A 24958-nucleotide genomic window follows, 5' to 3' on the forward strand; every position below is an offset into this window, starting at 1 on the left:
ATGTCTAGCTCCATTTTTCAACTCTGTCCTACAGTACTCATGTCCCTGTGTTAGAACAGTTAATATATAATGTACCTCTTTGCATCTTGTGTTAAAGGCAGATTCCAATTTTCTTCTGGTTTCTGAAACGCAGCACTTCTTCATGACAGGAAAATAGTGGGGATACTTTAAAGTAATTTTATACTTGTCTTCCGCAGTCTTCTCTAAACTCTTAATAAAGTCATCAGGCAGGCCTTCTGTGGAACGCAATTTAATAGACAATGTTCACCAGAATTAGCTACCCTCCTCTTATTTGTGAGATTATCGCATTTGTTTTGCTACAACCCATTTTGACATCAGGAGTCACCACAGAGACTAGTTGTTCTTTTTACAACTATTTGCTAATACTTTTTCAAATCAGAACCAAGCAAAATGAAAATTGGCAACATTTGTGAGCAAAAGAGAAATAAATGTAAGGCTAGGTTAAAATTGAATGTGACTTTTGAAATATCTTCTCTAGTGTTGTTAAAGTACATTTTATACAATGCCCTCCAGATAACGAATCCCCAAACCTTCCATCACATGAAATCTTTAAACTAGCATTTAAATGATTGAAGTAGCTTAACTATCTTGTAGGATAGAAAAGTTTTTCAGATGATTGTAATGAACAAAATATGCACTGGGTTGCCTGATGGCAGAGTACACACACAAAAAAAGGCAGAGAAAAGTAAAGTTATTTAAAAAAAAGTAGGCCAGATACACGAAATTTATGCAAGGCACACAGTCCAGGAAGCAGTAGTCTATGAAGAACTTAAACCTACAAAGGGTAATTCTAAACAAACTTTGGGGAAGGATTAACAAGGAAAGAGAGATGACTGGAATGCAGCCAGGATTTCATTTCATCCAACCATCACTCAGCGGGCCAAAAGAGATTACTCAAATAAAACTGGAGAGCTGAAGAAATGAAAAAAGCAAGCATGCTACTTACCAAGTTCTGACTTAGAAAATACAAGAAACGTGTTTTCCTCATTCAGGTTTTTGTTAAAGTCTATACACAGCTCGCTCAATTTTTTCTTCATTGTCTTTATTTCCTAAATCAAATATAAACTGAAACTTAGTGGAAAAACAAACTTGAATGCTTGCCTATTACTAACCTACACATGAATAGCATTTCATTTTTTCCAGCAAGGTACTCTCAGGCCGATTTTTAGCTTTTTATTTTCTTCTGGTCCTGGGTATTATTGCTGCCAATCAATCCTGGTTGGGGCTATCATTCCAATAACATTTCAAAAAATTTCAAAAAACTCAACTCAGAGGGGACTGACCATATAAAGAACTTCTCTGAATAGCATTACATGCCTTCATTTAGCTTTTTGTCTTATATTTGAAAAGACTAATTTAAAATACAAAAGTATTCACTACAATCAAAAGGGAATCAAGAGAATAAAAAGCATGCAACCAGTTGAAAAAACACTCTTTCGGGATTGTGAAGGTAAGACTTAAAGAAGAGAATACAGCCATAGATAGAAGAGCATTCCAAAACCTTTTCTAAATCCTGACATTCACTTATCTGAAACATTTTCTCATATACGTTACAGCATGTCTCGGCCCCTTACTATCAAGTTCACATAAGCAGTATTTACCAATAACAACAATACACAAATACAAATTTGGCATAGACTATCATTAGTCAAGATTTTACTTAAACGTAATTCAACTACTATCTCCTTAGAGAGTACTTAAAAGTTCTTCTGGAAGCATAAGTTCCTTTACAGAATGTAAATACGTACAAGACAATGATCCCACTAGCTGAAGGATGTGCATGAGGAATGATTACTTTCAGCAAAGGCAAATCTCAAGAGTCATAAATCTGGACTATTCCATAAGAGGTCAGAATTTAAGGAGAGTTTTTTCAGCATCTCAAATGCTGAAAACTTCACTCCACGATTTGCAGGACTGACAAGCACTTTTATATGCTTGAGCAAATCCTTCCTTCATGGGGCTAAGATTCTCAGTGCTGCCCGAGTTCCCTTCAAGCTACCTCAAGTTTGTCATTCAAAATCAGTAGCATCTTTGAAAATCTTGGACTTATTTTACAACACTGGCTAATATTTGAAATTAAAACAGCTGCATCTTTTAACAATTGTGACATATACACTTTGAAGCTTGGACTCACAATTAACATTTTTGGGAGGCTTCTTGGTTAAGAATCCAAGAGACTCTTGGTTAATAAGAGGCCTCTTGGTTAGGAATCCAAGGAATCTAGTAATTTAGGCTTCCTCTCTGATCAGAGGATACAGCAAACTTCTTCCAGATAGTCTTCCAGATAAATAGAAACCTAAGAGAGGTGATACTTTCTCTATCCACTGAGTACTGTGGGAATTGAACTAATTTAAAAACCTTTAAATGACTGAAGTTTAAAGGATGGATCTGGGACTAAGAACAGACAGTTAACATTAGAGCAGTAATTAAGCACGCTCCAAAAGCACTAACTTCAAATATATGCTCAATGGTTCAGCTACATAACCATAACTTCATCCCTTCAACAATTTTTTCTCTTTGTTTTACAAACTAAGAACCCATACTTACGTTCTGCACTTCTTTAGGAAGATGGAGTCCATTCCTTTTTCCTACTTGAACTGATTTATCTAGATATCGCTTTGTTTCAGGTTTTACATTTTCGAGATCGCAGGTTTGCTGAAATGACATTAGAGGTTAATGAGAATCTCTTTCCCAACACAGTGCGAGAAACATACCTAGCGTAAGAAGGGTCTGAACAGACCTGTTCTTTAGAACAGCACCATAGAAACAGTGCAGCATCCTGGATTTTAGTGTTTTTAAAAAATAGTTACCCTATACAATATTATTCTTTCACTAATGCAAAAAAGTTCTAAAGCAATTTTATTTTATGAGGGATCAGTCGGAAATGAGAGCAGAAGCACGCTCTCTATATACTTTGCCAAAGTGGCACATTTACATGCTATCATAATGACAAGTCCTTTATGTTTGTAGTATCGTGCACTTGAGCTCTTTCCACAGCTTTCTTACAACACCATTAACTTGCAGAATTAAGTGCTATAAGGTAATACTGTTTCAGGCTCACCAAAAGTATCAGATGGGATAAAATTCAAGCATATAAATCTTCTTCTTTCAGAACAAATCAGTTTCAACAAATAATCAGTATTTCTAAGGCCAGTTGTGCCATTATGAAGATTCTTGAACAATCATTTTCTAAAGCAACTGACATGAAGAGACAAGATACTGGCTGGGACAGACCACTCAGACAACCCTGTGAGGGCCTAACTTATAGAGAAATACCCATTCAAACTGACTAGACCATAACAATTTGATTCAGAAAATTATCATTTTTGTCCTAAATGCTCTAAACATTTTAATCTCATCTTCTACCATCATAAAGTGAACATTTAAAAAGGCATAAGTTATAATACTTGATAAAAAAGACATTTTATTAAAGTTGACCTTAAAGGTAGGAAGCTGTTGGAATCAGCTCTGACTTGTTTTAACAATCCCCTCATCAGCTTACCTGCCTACAATTAATTCTTGACTGGCATCTCTGAAAAGTAAGGATGTCGAAACATGCAAATTTTATGAAAGAGTTACACAACGGTGTACCACTTTCAACAAATGACCTGTCAGTGCAAACTACCTCTCCCTCACCCAGAAAGGATAAGGGACAAGAACCCAGTTGCACACCAGGAGAAAATTAATAATAATAAAAACTCTGAAACAGGTATTTTCCCAACTCTGATTTGGAAAGTATTCACACAATGACAACACAGGAACGATGTCTACTTCCACCAGCGTCCTCACTGGAGGGCTAAAATCTATTAGTGAAGTGTAACAAAGGTTCTGACAACAGAACGGACGTGATCACATAGCTTTTCCGCTATTTATAATGAAGTCTGGTATAAAGTCCAGCCAAAGCAGACTCAGCCTGAGTAAGAACAGAAGTATGATGATGACGACAACTGATGGAAAAATTTACCCTAATTTTTTTTCCGAAAAAGAAAAATAGTTAGGTAGGTATTTAATATACAGTTATTACTACAGTGGCTTGCTTACCACCTCCTTTTATGATGAAAGCTGATACACTGACACTCTGTAGGCTGGGAGCCAAAAGTATCTACTGACAAGAAACACAGGAGAAGCTCCGTGGGACTACAATCACTGAAAAGCAAAGCTCAACATAGAAGTGACTAAATAATCACACAGGGAGCAGTCTGCTCTCTCAAAACCTCAAGTGGTCAACTGGAACAGGCAAAAGAAAACTGTTCAGGTGCTAATTCAATTTGGTAGAGACTGGGGAAAATCATACTCTCCTTATTTCAAACAGTTTTTCTGTGATCATAACCACTGGTATTGTCCTGTTCTTCAGCGCTGTTCTTCAGTGGCAAGATCTCCTATTACTCTGAAGATATTCTTTGGGAAATTCCCACTGTGTATAGGATATAAAATTAGTGGAGGTGGGTTTTTAGAATCATGGAAGAATTTAGAACGAGTTTAGCTTTCTTTTTGCTCTTCAAAGAAGACAGTCACAAGCCTTTACTCCTACTCAGCATGCATGGAGGAAGAGCAGAAGGTCAGGACTGCTAAGCATTAGTACAATTGCGCACAATACACTTCTGCATATACCAGCAGTCTATACATAAGAATTTTTAAGTCCAGATAAAAAAGTAGTGACAAAAAAATCACTTCACTTTGTGATAAACCAACTTTTCTAAAGCATTAGGCAGATTTAACTTAGCATACTGATAATACCATAGTCAAATGAGGAAGAATACTTTTTCTTTTTAATATCATCTGTTTACAGGTAATTTTTAAAAGATTATTTTTTAATAAAGTTGGAGGATCTACCTGGTGTAGGTCACCACACAGCTGAAGTCAGTGATGTGCGAGTAGTGTGATTACATGGTGCACCTTTCACCATGCCTAGAATTTTTTTACAGCACTGGGCCTCTGCTATTTTGTTCTCATAAAACAATTTAAAAAGACAGATCTTTCCTTTTGGAAGGAACCTGTCTTCTCCCTGAGTCAAACCTCACATTTTCAACCCTCATTTGTGATAAATTCATAAGATTAGCCATACAGAATGCTTCCCAACACAAAGAAATAATAGGAATGCTATTATTCTATTCCCTGTGGCCCCCAGACTTCCTGTTCTGCTTCTGGCAAAGAACACTCCCTGGTATTCTGCAGCTTCATAAAGTTCGATATGGTACCAAGCACTACGTCTAGGAGTCTCAAGTAATGCTATGATATTGAGTAAAACAATATTTGATATCTGAAATAGTTAGAATTGTGATGTATTGTTTTTCCACTAGACAGCTCACAATTGCAACGGTTTATTTTTTTCCAGGCTAAGATTAGTATGATAGGAAAAGCTTAAATTCACCACAATAGAGGTGAAAAATCTAGATATTGTCATTGCATTAACATCTTCATTGTACTAACTGTGCTGCAAGGCTCAGAAAAATTTGAGTAATCTGATCTCTTAAGAGACATTTCTTTTATTGAAGTAACAGATAAGGACAGAGGATTGTGAAAAGTCTCAGGGAGTCTTGTGACGGATCCTTCCACCCTCATCAGATGCATTTGAAAATGAAACTGTCAGGCTCCTGAAAATCTCTTGGGCCTGAAGCCAGCAGAGAGCAGAGACTTTAAGCAGAAGAAGGGAATTCACAAATACTAACTGTAAGCCCTTTACAGCCAGTGAACATTAGCTCCTTCTAGAGCTAAGAAAAAGAAAGATTCTTCTGGAAGAAAGGATAAGAAAACTAATTCAGTGTTCTTCATCCTCCTCTTGCTTATGATGCATCTCTGCATACGCTTTACACGGCAGCAATATCAAGCAGCTTCTATGCTTACCAGTAGCCTTTGGGAAGCTTATCTCCATCGCAGACACGCTAAGTCAAGGACAGTCACATTCAAGAGGACTAGTCAGGACTTTCAAGATAAGCAACTGTATAAACTCTCACAGGCAGAGGAACTACATGTGCTCTGCAGTCATCTTGTGTCTGTTCAGGATGCTCTGCGCCATTCCCTGTTTCTCTGCTGAACCACAACTGCAACGGAAGTGCTAATTGTGAGTATACCACCAGCCACGACATTTTGGAACTTCACAGAATTTTTAAGTGGTCATGGCTGATGATTTTAAGTACCATTTATATTTGTTTTTGAACTACGCTACCCCATTCCATGAAGAAATCTTGAGGCAGAATAAGAAAAGAAACCTATTTTTGAATATCAGGAAGAAACACCGCAGCAGCTGTTTACATCAGGCTGAGTTTCCTGAGGGCGCGCGGGTGGAGAAGATTGGCGACATTCTTAAACATGCCTCTGCTAGCCAATATGTGCAGATGTTAGGAGTAAGAAAATTTAAAATGATAGTTTCACTACCAAATTCACCTTTATTCAAAATTTCAGACTCCAAAGTAAAAGTTTCCCTAAGAATGAGATCCAGAACATACTCAGTAACAAACCTAAGCAGCATTTTTCCCTTAATGTGTTGGGAAAATGAAAAGACCACATTATTTTCACATTTTCAAACGAAATACAATATGTCACACGTTTTCTGCCACGAGCTGTTCTTAACTAAAGCAGAATTCTGGAAGAATCATAAACACTTAATAACTTTTATAGGTTTAGTCCTGGATAAAGGGAGCAAAAATATTCAAGATGTCACCGAGAGCTAGGAGATTTAGTCATCACGTAGTGGATTATCTCTATTCTAAATAACCTCAGAGCATGAGGGGCCTCATTCTCTTCACTGTATTTTAATCTGCCCCCCGTAAGATTGTGAAACTGAACTCACGTATCTCAACTATTATATCTTTGACAGGGCTACGAAAACCTGATTCAATCAAAATATTTTACTGGTTCGCTTAAAATGATAACACGATTTCAACAGAACATTTCTGTTTGTGGAGGAGCTTTTTTCATCTACTCCTGGCACCTGACATTTCAGCTAAGAGTTTCTAACAGGAGAAAATGAATTAAGCAAGAATTTTGTTCTGTGATCTGGAAATAGCAAGACTCGATCAGTCTTGCACTGTTGGCAATTTCACATCTGCCTTCCTACAGCAAAAAGCGTTGCCACTTTCTTAGCTCTTATGAAGTTGATAAATGCTCAGATCTTAGTGCAAGTCATATCTCTGGAAAGCTACGACATACAGCATGCCTGTATGCTGCAGTTAAGCCAAAAAAAAAGATATCTAAAATAACTAAATGAAGATTTAAGCAACAAGTAACTGCTACAAAAGACGGATATTGCTGCAAAGGAAAATGAAGTAGGAGAGCATCAAATGAAAAATATAAAAAGAGATTAACAGAAAGTAATACTGCTGAATAATAGTGATTAGTTTTCACTAAGTACTATTAGAAATTTCTGTAAGTTAAAAAATAGATATACAGATACTACAGATTAGCCCTAAATGTATCTGTGTACATTATACAGTAGCGGGGTAGGAAAATCACAGCAAATAAGAAATGCATATCACAATTTAATTAATAGCAACGGATTAGGGGAAAAAAAAAGCCTCAATATAAGGCACTATCTGCCAACGCACATCAAAAGGTCCTCAAAACGGAACTATGAAATACCTACGCATACATGTAAACAACGATATTCAGTTAGAGGAAGAACGCTTGAAAACGACCTCAGAAAACATAGCAATAGAAGACAATGGTGTTAGAAGGTACTTTAATAAGATATTGCAAATGTAACTCTGGTTCCTAGTCAACACTGCAAAAAGCACAATGACTAAGAAATATTGCTCCAACGTATTAATAGCACCACAAGAAGTTTAAAAGTAGGCGAGATGGAAGGGAAGATTCACATTTGGAACATGGGCGAATGCAGGTATTTCAGCGTTCACATTAAACAGCTTCCTGGCATTATTTTTAAATTACTCTTCTGAATAATGATAATTAAATATTATTAGATGCATTTGGGAAAAAAACAAAACAAAACAAAAACAAAACCCTCCAAGCAAACGTTCTTCCTGTTTGAGGGGGGGGAAAAAAAAAAGTACAAGTGAAGAATAAAAGATCCATACAGGTGCTCAGTTAGAAGGGAAACTACGCAACAAAACGCAAAGGGATAGAAACTTGTTTAAACAGTAAATATATCTTTCAGTTTAGTTTTAGTATAATTTGGGGGCTTAGGCAACACATAAGAATGAGCATACCGTGTGGCTGTCTTATAAACAGCAGATCAGAACAGAAAACTGCGGCGGTCACTCCCATTTTTATGTTAGTAGCAATAACTTTTATAACTTAAAATAATTTAAATTCTTAACAGCTTCAGAGATAAAGCATAACCTTGGATTCAAACTCAAAACCAGCATAAGCCAATCTAAATAGAGATTGTATATTGCCCTTTTCTTTCCTTCCCCGCTTGGTGATGCTCTGGGTAAACCAGTTCAGGAAGCTTAGCCAGGAGAAAACAATTCACGTTGATTTTCCTACGGTGTTTCCTTCTGCTGGTCTAGCTTCCTGAACCAGCTCAATGGAAGATTAGACAAATGTCAAAGCTACGGCAATAGAGAGAGAAGGAAACACACGCCTAGAGATGGGAGGCAAACAGCAGAAGCACCAGGCTAGAGCAGCTTAAGTTGCGGAGGAACTGCAGTCCCAGCTTGGATAGCTGTGTCCCATTGGAAAGATCTGATTGGTACAGGAACAGGTGATGCAAACACACTGATGGGTGTTTGCAAAAGTACAGGACATACTAACTTCTTTAGATAAAATTTTTTCACCACTAGAATTTTAACTACATTTCCACAAGTTATGCACAGTGATGTCATTGTGATTTACCTGCAAATAAACAATCTTCTGAAATACATCTTCTCTCATGCTCATCTCCACATCAAAATCAGAAAGCTTTTTATCAGCTTCTGTGCTTGCTAAGCGCACCTCTTTGTCAGGTGAGACATGCTGTGGAAAATCCAACATACTTCTTTCCACTGTTTAAATAAAAAGTAATGACACTTTAAGGATAAGGAACTTGTACGTACAAATGAACTGTTCTAATAATTTCCCCTCTTTCCAATATTAATAGAAGCCATAAGAAATAAGTAGCCAAAGCAACCCGAAGCTTCAGATGAGGCCTGAAGCTAATGAGGTGATTACAGCTAAAGTAAAAATGAATGGGTAAATGGATAAACTGCATACTATTCTAACAAACTAACATTTTACAGAAACCATCCATTATTAAAGTCTAATTGTCTCATCTTTGCGCTTCTTCTAGGAAGTGAACTTAAAACGTATATAAGCGTGATCTATGATTTTTGAAAGATGAACCATTTGTAGGCAGAGGTGACTGACACTGTTTCATAGCTGGCACAGATGCTTCCCTTTCAGTATTTAAAGTGAAGACCTCTGAATCTTTCAAACATGCCCGTCTGACCTGAAATTATTTTTACATTGGCATGACAGAACAGTGCCAAAAGCCCCCCTCTTCTCTTATTTATTTAATGGGAAACAATAAGGCAACTGCAAAAGATGCTGTCTATGTATTTTGAACTTCTAGAGGTCAGAAGCTGAGTAAGACTATTGTTTTTAAATGTACTTTTGAGATTAGGTGAATCTTATTTAGCAGAGGGATGTTGCATCTTTATGACACTGAACAGAGGTGCTAAAATAAAAAGGAATTGCCATGATTAGCTGAACTAAAACCAGCTATAACCTTCCCCCCACCCCCACCCCCCAAAAAAAAAATTTAGAGCAACAATAATCCTAGGATGAAGTTGTAAAGCATCGTAATTTTAGGTAACTTCTCTTTTTTTTTTTTTTTTAATCACACAGTGAGATATTCTCAGATATTCCCTTTAGAAATCTATGGAATGCAAGCACGGGCATATGGAGCTTCTTGAAGTCCACAGGAAACCTCTTTTTTTCATCTTGTCATCAGGCCAAGATGGTTCAAAATGAAAAAGTACGTTTTGGCAGCTTTCTAGTGAAATGTAAGGTCTGTTGTCATCTGTGTCTTTTCTGATAATGAATTCCAGTTGATGGGGTAGCACTCTGGCTTTCATGTGCATTTGAAAGGGACACGAAGGACTTAAATTTGAGGTCCTAATGGAAGTCTACTGTTGTGGTAATATGTCCTTATCATATACCATGGGGTGTTTCACAGTTAAGTGATGCTAATTTCACACATAGCTTTGAAGATTAGCATTAAAAGATTAGATATGACCTACTATTGCAATGACACCTAGAGAAGAAAGCACACTGGAAAGATGTAATCTTGGTGGTTAAACTGAGAAGCTGATGGCCACTATTTTCTGAATCAAAGAGATTTTCTTTTTAATTTAAAGCAGAAAGTTTTTTCCCTTGGTGAAAAGTCTTGCAAATAATTGCACCAAATACATTGGTACAACTAAAACTGAATCTGAGAGGAAGTTGCTTGGACGAACACCATTTAGTCTTCCTGCCAACGACAACTCCAGTCAAATCATTAGATGTGCCCGAACTCTAATTCTAAGCAATGTGAATGCTGCAGATTAATTTTATGGCACAGTCATATGTGCTGCAGGCTGTTCTTTTTTGCAAGGTGAAGACTCAGCGCTTGAAGCCAAGGTGCCTGCTTTCAGCACTTCTGTTGCCAGGGTGGATTTCTGAAAGGTTTAAGAGAACCTGACATTTTGTTAGAGTCACTACTTTTTTGGGAGCCATACCGTATGATAGGTTTCTTTTCTAAATAAAGCCACCACAATCATATTTCTATGTTTCTATTTCACCTGACTGACAAAAATTAGCTGAATGACCTGTGTTTAGCCATTAAACTCCATTCATATGCTGGCATTTCCTAACAATTCATTCAGGAGAATCTAGACATGATTGCCTTACCAGCACTTTTCCCCGGTTTCTTCAAGTACTTGCAAGCCATAATATAATAGTGAGCAGGTAAAGAATGCTTTTAAAAAAGAGCATACAAAAATTCCTCCACACTCATCCATGATCTTTTCTCTAATGAGAGTTTATCAAACTTCCCATTGGTCAACTTGCTTCTCTCAGTCAGATTCTAGAGTGCCTGAAAAAACGTACTACTTACCAGAGTTGAAGGTATTCTACGTATCACAGACACTAGTCTATGCAGCTGTACATTGTCCCCTAGTGGCTGTACACAGTTGGAAAAGAAAATGCAACTCTGCAGAGCTTCACATGCAAAAAGAAAACAGGTGTCCAGTACAGTTCTCTGGATACGTCAAAAAGACCAACAAAACAGTTTTGCTAATCCTTGCTTTTGCCTCTACAATAAAGCAACAGAACTTCATGCATGATCAAGTTACACACTGTTGAGATGCCCAGAAAAATGACAACGACTGAGGGACCTTTATGAGACCTCTGCATGGATCAGAATCGTAAGCGACAACAATCGTTCCTCAATGTGCTTTCACGGGTGGACAAAACATGCTAAGTAAAGAATCACATAAAATGTACACTAACCTGCATATTCCATTTCTATATCTGCCAAAGCCTGTACAGTATTCTCATGTGTTACTTCTTCAGTATTAAGCATCCCAACACTGTCATATACATGCTTTGTCTTCCTGATCAGTTCTTCCGTTCTTGTTCTTATTTGCTCTGGTGACAGGTCCCATCTCAAAAGGTTTTGGTGTGATGCGATACAGGAAGATGCTTTGAGCTGGCTAGTAATTTCTGCTCCTAACGTCATCCTCAACACTAGCCGTGGCCCAAAAGCCCTGAAAGTATACAAATGATTTTTTATATACCATATATAAATACCATTTATATCATATATATATTTTTATATATATTTTATATACCAAGATTCCAGTTCAAAAGGGAGTTCATAATAAGTTAAAAACAGGCAAAAGATTTTAATAATTAAAGGATAGTTTTAGAAGCAAGATAAAAGTCCTTCAAAAATAATAAGACAAAAGTTTGGCCACCAGTATCACACAGCTTTTACCTTTATCAAATAAATCTCATTTTAAAATAAAATCAGAGGTCTGTCTTCTACTTATGCCATCTAGAGGATAACCAGCCACCATCTAATATATTTGCAGACAAACATAAAACCTTTGGTATTGACAAAAACAGATAGATTGAGTTACTATTCAATCTTTTAAGAAAACCATAATGACAATTACTGAAACTCTACAGAAACAGACAGTATTCTGCATTTTAAATAAGGAATAAAACCCACATAGCAATTTGTAGATTACAAAGACCAAGAACTGCAAACAATACACACACAAGAAAAAACAGTTTGCCAGTGTTCATTGGAATAAAAAATTCTACGTTTGTAGTGAATGCCTGCTGTGCAACAGACCACGGGAGGAAAATCTGTCACTTGAAAATTTACTCCTTTGTTGCAGATTTTACACAGATAGTTTCACTCTACTGCCAGAAAAGGGAGAAAAGGTTACTGTAATTTATGTACTAATAATCCTGATCATATAAATCACCTATATGTCAGCTTTAGTTAGAGGGGTTTACATACATAGGTGGTCTTAGTTCTGCTGCTGTGCGAGCAACGGTTGCAAACAGCTAATCTCTATGACAATATTTTAGAAAGCCCTGCAAAACCCTGCAATTCAGCTGTTTTTTCAGGTGTTTTAAGAAAGGAGGGAATCCCAATACTAAGAAGAATATACCTGATTTTCTTTCAATTCCATGAAATACCAGAAGAAAGAAAATGCTAGACATAAAATTACACTGACTTTCCTCTGCTCACATTTTTCTCCAGAATTTCATATCTTTTGCTTCATTCACTGTATTTCAGTTACTTACTCCATCTTGTCTTACCATTTCTCCCATACGCCATCCTGTCTCCTATTTTCCAATCTTCTCCAGCCTTTTCACAGAATCACAGAATCGTTTAGGTTGGAAGGGACCTCTGGAGATCATCTAGTCCAACCTCCCTGCTCAAGCAGGGTCACCTAGAGCATATTGCCCAGGATCACATCCAGATGGCTTTTGAATATCTCCAGCGAAGGAGACTCCACCACCTCTCTGGGCAACCTGTTCCAATGCTCTGTCACCCTCACAGTGAAGAAGATTTTTCTCAGGTCCAGATGGAACTTCCTGTGGTTCAGTTTCTGCCCGTTGCCTCTTGTCCTGTTGCTGGGCACCACGGAGAAGAGGCTGGCCTCATCCTCTTGACACTCCCCCTTCAGATACTTGTACACGTTGATGAGATCCCCTCTCAATCTTCTCTTCTCCAGGCTGAACAGGCCCAGCTCTTGCAGTCTTTCCTCATAGGAGAGATGCCCCAGTCCCCTCATCATCTTGGTAGCCCTCTGCTGGACTCTCTCCAGCAGTGCCATGTCTCTCTTGTACTGGGGAGCCCAGAACTGGACACAGTACTCCAGGTGAGGCCTCACCAGGGCTCAGTAGAGGGGCAGGATCACCTCCCTCCACCTGCTGGCAACACTCTGCCTAATGCACCCCAGGAGACCATTGGCCTTCTTGGCCACAAGGGCACACTGCTGGCTCATGTTTAACTTGTTGTCCACCAGCACTCCCAGGTCCTTCTCGGCAGAGCTACTTTCCAACAGGTCAGTCCCCAGCCTGTACTGGTGCATGGGATTATTCCTGCCTAGGTGCAGGACCTTGCACTTGCCTTTGTTGAACTTCATGAGGTTCCTCTCCACCCAGCTCTCCAGCCTGTCCAGGTCCCTCTGAATGGCAGCACAGCCTTCTGGTGTGTTAGCCTCTCCCCCCAGTTTAGTACCATCAGCAAACTTGCTGAGGGTGCACTCTGTGCCTTCCTCCAGGTCATTGATGAATATATTGAACAAGACTGGTCCCAGGACTGACCCCTGGGGGACACCACTAGCCACAGGCCTCCAACTTGACTCTGCGCCATTCACCACAACCCTCTGAGCTCGGCCATCCAGCCAGTTCTCAACCCACCTCACCATCCACTCATCTAGCCCACACTTCCTGAGCTTACCTAGGAGGATGTGATGGGAGACAGTGTCAAAAGCCTTGCTGAAGTCCAGAAAGACAACATCCACTGCTCTGCCCTCATCTACCCAGCCAATCATTCCGTCATAGAAGGCTATCAGATTGGTCAAGCATGATTTCCCTTTGGTGAATCCATGCTGACTACTCCGGATCACCTTCTTGTCCTCCAGATGCTTAGTGATGACCTTCAGGAGGAGCTGTTCCATCACCTTTCCAGGGATGGAGGTGAGGCTGACAGGCCTGTAGTTTCCTGGCTCCTCCTTCTTGCCCTTTTGGAAGACTGGGGTGACATTGGCTTTCTTCCAGTCCTCAGGCACCTCTCCTGATCTCCAGGACCTTTCCAAGATGATGGAGAGTGGCCTAGCGATAACATCCGCCAGCTCCCTCAGCACTCGTGGGTGCATCCCATCGGGGCCCATGGATTTGTGGATGTCAAGTTTGGACAAAAGATCTTTAACCTGATCCTCCTCGACCAAGGGAGAGTCTTCCTTTCTCCAGCCTTCCTCTCTTGTCCCCAAGGTCTGGAATTCCTCAGGACTGGCCTTAGCAGTGAAGACGGAAGCAAAGAAGGCATTCAATAACTCTGCCTTCTCTGTATCCTTTGTCACCAGGGCACCCGCCCCATTCAGCAGCTGGCCCATGTTTTCCCTAGTCTTCCTTTTGCTATTGATGTATTTGAAGAACCCCTTCTTGTTGTCCTTGACATCTCTTGCCAGATTTAATTCCAACTGGGCCTTAGCCTTCCTTGTCGCATCCCTGCACGCTCTGACAACGTCCCTGTATTCCTCCCAAGTGGCCTGTCCCCTTTTCCACATTCTGTACACTTCCTTCTTCTGCTGGAGTTTGGCCAGGAGTTCCTTGCTCATCCATGCAGGTCTCCTGCCCGCTTTGCTCGACTTCTTCCTCAGAGGGATGCACTGCTCTTGAGCCTGGAGGAAGTGACGCTTGAATATGAACCAGCTCTCTTGGACCCCTCTTCCTTCTAGGGCCCTACCCCACGAGATTCCCCTAAGTAGATCCCTGAAGAGGCCAAAGTTAGCTCTCCCGAAGTCCAGCGTTGCAATCCTACTCCTTGCCCTGCTCCCTCCTCGCAGGATCCTGAACTCCACCATCTCGTGGTCACTGCAGCCAAGGCTGCCCCCAACCTTCACATCTCCAACTAGACCTTCTTTGTTCGTTAGTACAAGGTCTAGCATTGCACCTCTCCTCGTTGCCGTCTCCACCACCTGGGTCAAGAAATTATCATCAATGCTCTGCAGGAACCTCTTTGACTGTTTGTGCCTAGCTGTGCTGTCTTGCCAACAGATGTCAGGGTGGTTGAAGTCTCCCATGAGAACCAGGGCCTGTGATCATGAGGCTTCTTCCAGCTGTCTGTAGAAGGCCTCATCGATGACTTCCTCCTGGTCAGGTGGCCTGTAGTAGACCCCCACAACAGTGTCACCCATGTTACCCTGCCCTTTAATCCTTACCCATAGGCTCTCAACTTGCTCTTCATCCACCCCGAGGCAGAGCTCCATACATTCTAGTTGCTCCCTCACATAAAGAGCAACTCCACCACCTCGCCTTCCTGGCCTGTCTTTCCTAAAAAGCACATAGCCATCCATGACAGCATCCCAGTCATGTGAACTATCCCACCATGTCTCTGTCACTGCAATGAGATCATGGCCCTGCGACCGCACACAGATCTCTAACTCTTCCTGCTTATTCCCCATGCTGCGTGCATTGGTATACAGGCATTTGAGAGAGCCAGTCAAGCATGCAGGCTTCCCAGAAGAGGTGCAAGAGGAGCCTCCATAGCCATGTTGCATGCTGTCTCCCCTGGCTGTATGCACCCGCTGGAGGCATCCTGACTTGAGCGGTGTTTTACTGACTCCCCTGCCACTATACCACTCCCCTTCCCCCATCTTGCCTAGTTTAAAGCCCTCCGTACCAGGCTGGCCAAAAGGATTTTTGCCACTCTTTATCTTGCTTTTTTTTCCCCCAAGCATTTTGTGGGGATCATCCACTCAAGAGGCCACACTTTTCAGGCGCTAGGCAGTTCCTCTTTATCCCTGCTATCATCCCTTCAAAGTCTCCACATATAATTGAGGTGACACAAGATCTTTCTCCTAGCTGATCACCTCCCTGCTATACTATTTTGAAAGCTATGGTCTACATATAAGAAGACTGCAGAGTGGAACGTGCACTGAAATATGCAACGATGAGACTAGAATACTACCTATAACTTACTAGTCAGCTCGCAGCCTCAGAAAAGCAACAGGGATGTCTTAAACCTTGGAGTTACTAAGAACAACTCCATCTGGCAGAGATTTACTATTCGCCTCCCCATTTCAGTTGCATAAGTTTAAATAACTGCATGCATTGGTATAGTAAAGTATGGGAACTCAAGATTTTCAACTATAACTAAAAATACATAGGAATACACACAGAGAGCTCACTGTTAAGAAAGACATTTACTTAACGTCATTTAATGTTAATTACCTGGTTTTGCTAACACTAGCCACTATGGCTATATTAATTTTATTGCAAAATCAGTCTGGTATGTGCATAAATGCTCAGATATGTTTTGGCATACAATGCAGGAAGCATACATAAGAAGATGGGCAATTTTGGCCTAAAGGAAAAACATAGCAAGAGTAAAATGCCAACAATCTGAAAAGAGCTGCATGCAGAGCTTCTATTTAAAGGCAAGACTTTTTGTTAAAAGCCTCCTGGTCTATATGAGAAATTTTCCAGAAATAGCTTTGCCAAGATTATTTTTATACCAGACATAAATGAAAGACAACATTCCTATTTACATTTAATCATGAGGGTTTTTTTTCCTTGCTACACAGTTTCTTCAAATCCTCCTATACCAGTCTAGACAAGATGTTTACTTTTCCCTTCTACAGGCATACAGAACCATCAATGACCATCATATTGACAATTTGCAAACTCTGAAAATGAAGCCTGAACAAAGAAAATTCCTTCCACCCCTATTCTGTCTCTCCCTGATACCAACTCAGATCTGAGATTAATGTGTTAGTAGCTTCTCCACTGGACTACTGAAACTTTGAATCTCATTTAGAAGCTCATAAGAAACGAAGCTGCCTTCAGGAAAACAAAAGGATATACAAAAAGTATGAGCATTCTGAGAACGCCTTTGTTTCCCATTCCAACACCCACTGATCAGCGCCCTGAATCTACAAATCTATTAAAGGACAGTCCTTCATTAAGTCATGAACTGCTTACCTCTGGGCTGTGCTATGTCTAGTCTTCCATACATTGTTCATGCAGCCCTCGTACAACCTAAAGCTGAACAACCTCAAGACGAGGCTCAAGGCCTCAAGATAATATCAATTATCTTAATAAAGAATGCCAGATTGCACCAAATTAAGGTGAAAACATAAGATTTCTCCCTGTGTCAAGGTTTCACATGTAAATGAAGCTGAAGCAAAGGAAAACAAGAACCTGAAAAAAAGTAAAAGCTGACAAGTACACTATAGTGCAGCACATGAAGCAGATATTCTTTTTTAGGGGCAACCTACCACCTTCTGTAGTTCATTACTGTCACCTGGTATGGTACTTTGTGCTCTAGGAACGCAGGTAGAGAGCACAGCTCTGTCACTGACCAACAACATATTATTAGAAACACTGAAATAGGCACAGCACTTACTGTTTGTATTAATTTCAGCCTGCCAAAAAAGTCTAAAAAATAATTAAACTTGCACTGATTTCAAGGACTTGAATGCAGGGTCCAGGTGGCTCTAGAGCACTGCTTTTAAGTACCAAAAAAAGACGGAGCCACCTTGATTTTATTAATATGTTGGCTAGCTGCATTGAAAAATATACATACAAATTTGATTGCTTCACAAATAATTGCCATAAATGGCAGCAAGTGGCTGTCTATATCTGTTAGAGTCAGAAAATTGATACAGACCAGAAATTGCCTAATTTTGAAATGATAAGAGCATGCCTCCTCCATCTAAAACAAGTAATCAGTCATTTCGGTAGATTAATACAGGTTGTACCAACTCAGAAAGACCTGTTAGTCTTTCCAACTGACCAACTCACAGGGCAACTACCTTCTTCAAATCGCTCTCCAAAACCACAGCATAACATTTCAAGTAAAACAATCACCACATGTAACTCTTCAAATAACCATTTAAAGACACGTTGTTACATTGCTACCAGTCAATCAGATTATACTTTGTGCCAATGTAACTCACAGCAGATTAATGAAGAACTACACACAAATAACAATATATGCATAAGTGAAGTTGTGGCCATTTCTTTCATGGCTTAGTATTTCATATTATTGGTCTACATAAAATTGTAAAGAAACAAATTCCCAAAACTTCAAATATCATACTATAATAAAACTTACAATGCTATGCTAGTACTTTTCTTCACCATACACCATAACAGTACATTACTACAGTAAAGAGACCTGCTCATGGTTCATCCTCTAATATTGCGTTGGGACAAAAATCCTGGTTCTTGAGTTCCAAAAAAATCACCAACACTTATCATCACCACCTGAGCTAAGAGAATCTCTTTACCTATAATAATAATATTCTTATATATTTTCCTTGTATTTAATTTAAATATGAACTAAATAACTCATTCTGATTAACTGTTCCTGTGTTTAGCTTTCATTACATTTATGGTTATCTGTGTTCATTGCAGACCTGAAACTGGGCTTCTGTGACCCAAAACTCCTCTACTTGTTGCCTTTATACTAGTTAGTCTAATGCAACATATTGCCTCTGTTCATCACCTTCGCCTTGTTTCTTCAGAAAAGATCTTAAGAAACAAAGACAAAAGTAAAATCAATGCTTGAGAAACAAGAAACAAGAAAAGAGACCAAAACTAAAATAACATGACTGTGCCAAACTGCTCTGGGACTGTGCTTGTCTTGTTATTAGAGAGAAAAATATTGTGGTAAATTATATCACCAAGGGAAACTTTAACTTCCCAAATATAAACTGGAAAATAAATTCTATTAATAATGGTAGGAATCAGCTACTGCTGACTGTAATAGCAAAAGCATCCTTCACCAAACAGTAACTGAGGCAATTACTATTTTAGACCTGCTTGTGGTAAACGGCAGCGACAGTACAGAAGAACCAGACGCTACCTTGGACCAAACAATCAGGAGTTGGTTCAGATTAAATTAGATAAGGATAGGATAATTAGAACGATAAACAAATGCAGGTCTGTAACTAAGGTTACATGAATACTGCAGTCACCAAAAATCAGGGTAAAATTGTTCTGTGTTGCCATAGGTAGGCTGCTGCTACTGCTCGAATTGACTAGTTCACACTGTTTCAGACACGACATTCAGATTTTCTGCGGTGCACAACTGTTGACATATCTAAAGAAGCCTGGATTAAGCATAAGTACCATGTTCAGCAGCAGGATTGACTTACGGTATTCCTCCTCCCTGTTCCTCCCACTGCTGCCCATTTCTGTCTCTGTATACCACTCCATCAGTGATAGCATAGCTCTCTGTAGGGCCACAGATGTTGGGAAGGAAGAACGCAGGAAGTTTTGTTCGGACTTTCAGCTACAGCAAAGAGTCTAGAAGCAGCTGTTGCTCACCAAAACAAAAAATTATGGCACTAATTTACCAAGTCCAAAAGCAGTAATAATGAGAATTTCTACCAAAAGCAGTGTAAGTTGAATAATAACTCAGAAGTAGCTGTTGAGCTTATAGAAGAGTTTTTTGGTTTTTTTTAAGAAAACAAAGCTTCTAAGTTATAGACTGCAATCAGGTATTGCTATTTTTGCCAGAATGCCAGACAATTTATTTTGCCACCAAATCTACAATTTGATTACTTGTTGTATATGGAAAATATAAATTTGATTTGATTTCAGAAAGGACAGGGAGCTTTGTAATACTTTACTGGAGCGATACAGCAGCAAACATAACTGCTGCAGACAAGGAAAGCAATTAAATTTACTGGCTGATTTTTAAACTCATTCAAATATTTTAAACATTTACATAAGTCTGGTTTTGTTTCAGAACAGCGTTCCATGATAGGAACGTGTCAAACAATCCTTTTTAATAGGCCGCTATGAAAATAAAACTAAAAAAACACAACCTATGAAGCAGAACCAGCAAAGGGTAATAATGGCTTTTTGTAATGCAAACATAAAAACCTGCAAGCTTTTTCACGAGATGCTCCTGCTACTGATACACACTTTATAACACGGTTAAGCTTCAGTCTGCCATCTCATTTAACTCTGACTACATTTTGACAACTATGATTCTGTCCAAGATGCTTTAATGGCATTACTAGTTTTCAAATTAATCTTCACCCACACAGGATTACTTACAATGGCAAGTAAGATTTTACAGAATAATTAAGATGTTACTTGCATATGGATTTCTGGGAAACATCCATACAGTCAGGTTTACTGTACTTGCTCATAAATCTGACAGCTCCATAGAGCCATACAAAAATAAAATGAATATCAGATTTAAGCAGGACAGAAAACTATATTCCCTGCTGACATTAAAGGTCTGGGACAATGGCTTCAGGCATAATGTGGGAGCCAAGATAGAAGATTAAAAAAGAAATAAAAAAGTCCGGTCTCAGATGATTCTGCACTGAACATTTATTCTTCCAAGGTTTGTGCATACTGAGTTTAAAGAAAACACAACCTTATGCTTTTTGCGCATTTCCAGAAGTCAGAAAAATGATTCTCATCTTAAAAACTATATCAGAATGTAAAAGTCTCTTTCAAACACAAAATCACCAAGATATATTGGCAGCTTCTAATTTTTAAGTAGTCTGAGGGCAAATAGATACAAAGACATTTCTTTGGCTGCTGCATCTCATACACGCTTTGGGAGGGGCATTCATAACGATACATAAATAAGAACAGATTTGAAAACCGCAATGAACACAATGAATTTATTTTTCAAATAGCAATTTACCGTATGAAGCTTTGCAAAAACTGCTAATGTTAACAACATGAACAACAGGAAGACCATTTTGATCTTTCTGTCTTTTGAAATAGCAGATCCGAGCGAATGAACGCTTCCAAAGCTTCATGCAGCTGCAGAAGAAATAGCGCTGCGTGCTGGAAGCCAGCCTTAAGCGCGCAAAGAACATACTCACCAGGTAACTGCAATCAACATTCCCATGGCTTCAGTGTTTTGACTCCACCTAGCGGACTTGTTAACAAAATAAAAGTCCCATTAAGGCAATATAAAAACTGACAGTTTGCCTCAGGATCAATTATTTCAGGCTTGAATAATATGCCATATGTTGGCATTTTCCTGAAAGTAAGACTTAAGTATCATCAAATGTACATAAATGATAGCAGACAGGTGTGGTTTAAGTAAAGTTTTATAATGGCCAAGCCTCATATTCATGGTAATAATTTTTTCCTCCATTAAGACCTTCGGCAGAAGTTAAAAAGTTTTTCAGAGACAAATCACTGAGTATTTAGCAGCCTCTGATATAGCGCAAGATATACTCTGCGCTCTCTGTTCTCAGGAGTGGATTTTAAGATAGAAATTACATACACTAAAATCTATGTTATTTAGATAACCTTTTTTTTTTTTGCTTGAATTTGAAATATATCACCACATTGTTTCAGTTTTGAGTCACAGCTTCAGATAAGAAGTAATTGTTTATTTTATAGCAAAGCAAGGACAAAATCAAGGAAAGTCAGCAGAGGGCTGGGTAACATGGAAAAAGCAAGAATTAAAAAACAGAGAAGTCCAAGACTGAACAAGCAAAGTACAGATAAATCACTCAAAGGTAATGACAGGGCAGCATTAATTCAGTTGATCTGAAGGGAAAGGATAACAGCTCCAAAATTGAAGTCATCAAACGTATTTGTCCAGCAGGAAAACATGAAGTCCTTGTTACACTTTGCCTCTCATCTCTTCCATCTGTTTGGCTCTTGACAGAGGCTGGAACAGCATATACATGCTTCGAATTCTTGGGCCATTTTCCTTAGAAAAGTACTTGGCTCTGTCATGACTGTGTTTGGCACAGACAGATCCCACTATGGCAAAGGAGAGCATGTTTAGTGCTCCCGAATTTAAAGTTCTATAACTGCCTTTAGAAACTATTTTTTTCCTGAAGCTACATTTGAGGAAATAAAAGACAATCTAGCACTTTTTAACACTGCATCATTAATTTTGTCAGTTCCCTGCATCTCAGTTCACTGCAAGCTCTTGGTTGATCATATTTCTATAATAGACATAGCTTTAGCTCTTAGGATCAGTTTGAGCTAGTTAGAAAAGCTATAGGTTATAAGAACATTTTAAAATCTTCATTGATAAATTTAATCCCAGCAGTGCTACTTTTATGATCTCATCTGGCAACAGACGTTTACTGGTTTCTCTGACAGAATTAACAGCAACAACGGCAAAGTAATTGAAGATGGCACTCTGTGACAATTGATGGAAAATGCAGACCTTAAATGGGAACAAGTACACGTGTGTGACATGTTATACATGGCACAAATCCCCAGGCAGTCTTCCACTGTACTTGCATTCTCTCTTTTTCTTCCCCCATAGCCTTTAAACAAAAGGAATTTGGAAACTGGTCTGACTGACTTTCACAAGAGAAGGTGATTTCCACACAGTAGTCTGCAGTTGACTGCACGGAAGAGTCAGGGTACTGTTTCTGCAGAGTGTCTGATCTCTTCCAACCCCACTCCTAAAGTTATGGTACCTATGGTTCTAAAACAAGAGCTCACTAGGACTGCTCGACTGGGCTTGAAACCCCGTTCTGTGAACTGAATCCGTACCACGTCACAGCAAACCTCCATCACAGTATACCTCCTTTAGGGGGTATTAGAAAGACCTGTTCTCTTCCTATTCCTTTTCAGCACTTGCACACCGCCAGGAAGTGAACTACTTAATTTGCACAGCATTTGATGCAGGATGTGCTCGTTAGGGCTATCGCATTGTTTGATTCTACTATCAGGTGAACCATACAAGATATAGGGGGAAAAAATATTGCTTTTAAGCCCTACAGCTCTCTCGGGAGTTGCTGCAAAAAAGCATCTATCACATGGCTATCATGGCAGCAATATAAACAAGGATAAAGTGAATATTATATGGTGCAAACACTACACCCTGTTACCACTGAGATTCAGTTCCTGAACGCAATCAGCTAATGCATGAATGCTGGTTGACCTCAGTTAAGAAAAAAGTGATACTGCTGGACAGAGAAAACTACAGAGAAAGGTTTGTAAATACAGAATTTTTCTGATTCACAGCTACAGCTAATCAATTCAGCCTGTACCATGGGAATACCCATTCACTTCCTACTGATGTTGAGTCTCATACAGTCAAAGTGAAGAGTAATGTTTTTTGCCATCACTAGCTGGTTGGAAAACTCTGTGCCTTCATGGCAGACGACGATCTAGTCTCACTTGCACCTTTTAAAATCACCATTTTCCTCTGGGAAGATGGTGAATTATACCGGGCCCTGATCATTTCAATGCTTGCAAAATGCCAACTGGCGCTCAATACTACAGTGCCTCTGCTCAACAACACAAATCACTTAAGCAAATGAAGCCTGCTTTCTACTCTGGCTTTTCAGTGAACAGTGTTTTAAAACAGTAAATGCTTCCCAGGCAGGTTCCAGGCTATCTAAAAGTCCGTTCCAGCACAATAACTATGGCTAAGAACTTCACTGAGTTGACACTCTACAGTAGACATAAAAGGTGTCTGTACTAAAGATGAAACTTTCTGGTACGATGAACATACCATCTAAGCATATTTCGAAGCATATTTCTCCCCAAAAGAAAAACGTACTCCTCCCCGCCCCTTACCTTTTCTAAATACGTACAATATGTACTGGAAAAGAGCCTCTTCTACTGAGCAAAGTCATGACTCACAAATCTATTGGAATTCTTTGAAAGAGTCACAATAGACAGAGGCCAGTTAATACCGTCTATTTGTTTTCAGCCAAAAGCTCCTAAAGAAACTAAGCTGCCGTGAGACAAGAAGGAAGATCCTCTTACAGATAGAGGATTAGAAGATAGGCAAGACACAGGGAAATAGCTGTTGATTTTTCTGAATGGCAGTAGGTGACTAGGGGAGCCCCACAGGGTTCCATGTTCTTTAACATATTTATGCTTCACCTAGAAAAAGGTAGGATTAATGAAGTGACAAGTCTTACTAATGATAACAGAAATGAAGTGTACTAAAATCAGCCACATAAAGGTATGAAAGGATACCATAATGCTGAGTAAAAATTAAAATCGCTAAAAATGAATTTCAGTCTTAATAAATGTGAAGTAACATACTCGGAAAAATTCTAACTTTACATACACAATAATGAATTCTGATTTAATCTAATTATTTGGAAAGGGATTCTGGAGTTAAAACAGTTCCATGAAAACATCAGCCAAGAGGCAGCTGAAAAGAAGCAAGTGATAGGAGTGAGAAGAAGAACAGAGAACAAAACAGAAATATTCATTATACTACTCCAAAACACGTGAAGTACGCACAAACTAAATACTTTGTGCAGTTTCACTCCTCCCAACACATATGAACCCTCTTGTCCTCTCTTCTCCCGCCTGCGCCAAACCTTCTCCTGTTCTACCAAGTCACGTATGTGTTAATAAAGATCAGCTGTGGCACACAACAGATTACATTCAGACAAGAACTAACTAGACCAGGATTCCTCAGCGTGGACAAAAACAAACAACTGAGCAAGTATTTAAGAAATCTATGCAATCACGAACAGCACAGAGAGGGTGAACAGGGATCAATTTTTCCCTGTTGCTTCCAACACAAGAGTCAGGAGGAGATCAAATAAAAAACTGGGCCACAGGTTCATTATAGAAAGGTGTTACTGGACAAATAGTTGGGAAAACATCATACGGAACAACTGCTTTTGTTTTGAGAAGTCCCCAAGTCCTGGACTGTCACAAACCAGGGGACTGCTCTGAAGGCAAACTTTTCATCTAACACAAACTGTTCAAAATAAATCTCTCCAAGCCAGGGACTTCTTCCTTTGAGAATGACAGAACAGTTACCTCCCCAAAGGACACTAAT

General features: G+C 39.2%; 1 protein-coding gene across 4 annotated transcripts in view; it reads right to left on the reverse strand.

Annotated features, from left to right (window-relative positions):
• Positions 1-24958, reverse strand: part of LOC104146887 (neurolysin, mitochondrial) — a 62661-nt gene that overhangs the window by 35633 nt on the left and 2070 nt on the right. For all 4 annotated transcript variants that reach the window (XM_068927490.1, XM_068927489.1, XM_068927491.1 and 1 more), the window contains exons 2-6: positions 11449-11705; positions 8815-8963; positions 2569-2676; positions 968-1070; positions 76-236 (exon numbers count right to left, since the gene is read on the reverse strand). In XM_068927490.1, the coding sequence (XP_068783591.1) occupies positions 76-236; positions 968-1070; positions 2569-2676; positions 8815-8963; positions 11449-11705 (778 nt within the window). The remainder of the gene's footprint in view (positions 1-75; positions 237-967; positions 1071-2568; positions 2677-8814; positions 8964-11448; positions 11706-24958) is intronic.

Source organism: Struthio camelus, chromosome Z (genome assembly GCF_040807025.1).
Source record: "Struthio camelus isolate bStrCam1 chromosome Z, bStrCam1.hap1, whole genome shotgun sequence".
Taxonomy (NCBI): Eukaryota; Metazoa; Chordata; class Aves; order Struthioniformes; family Struthionidae; genus Struthio; species Struthio camelus.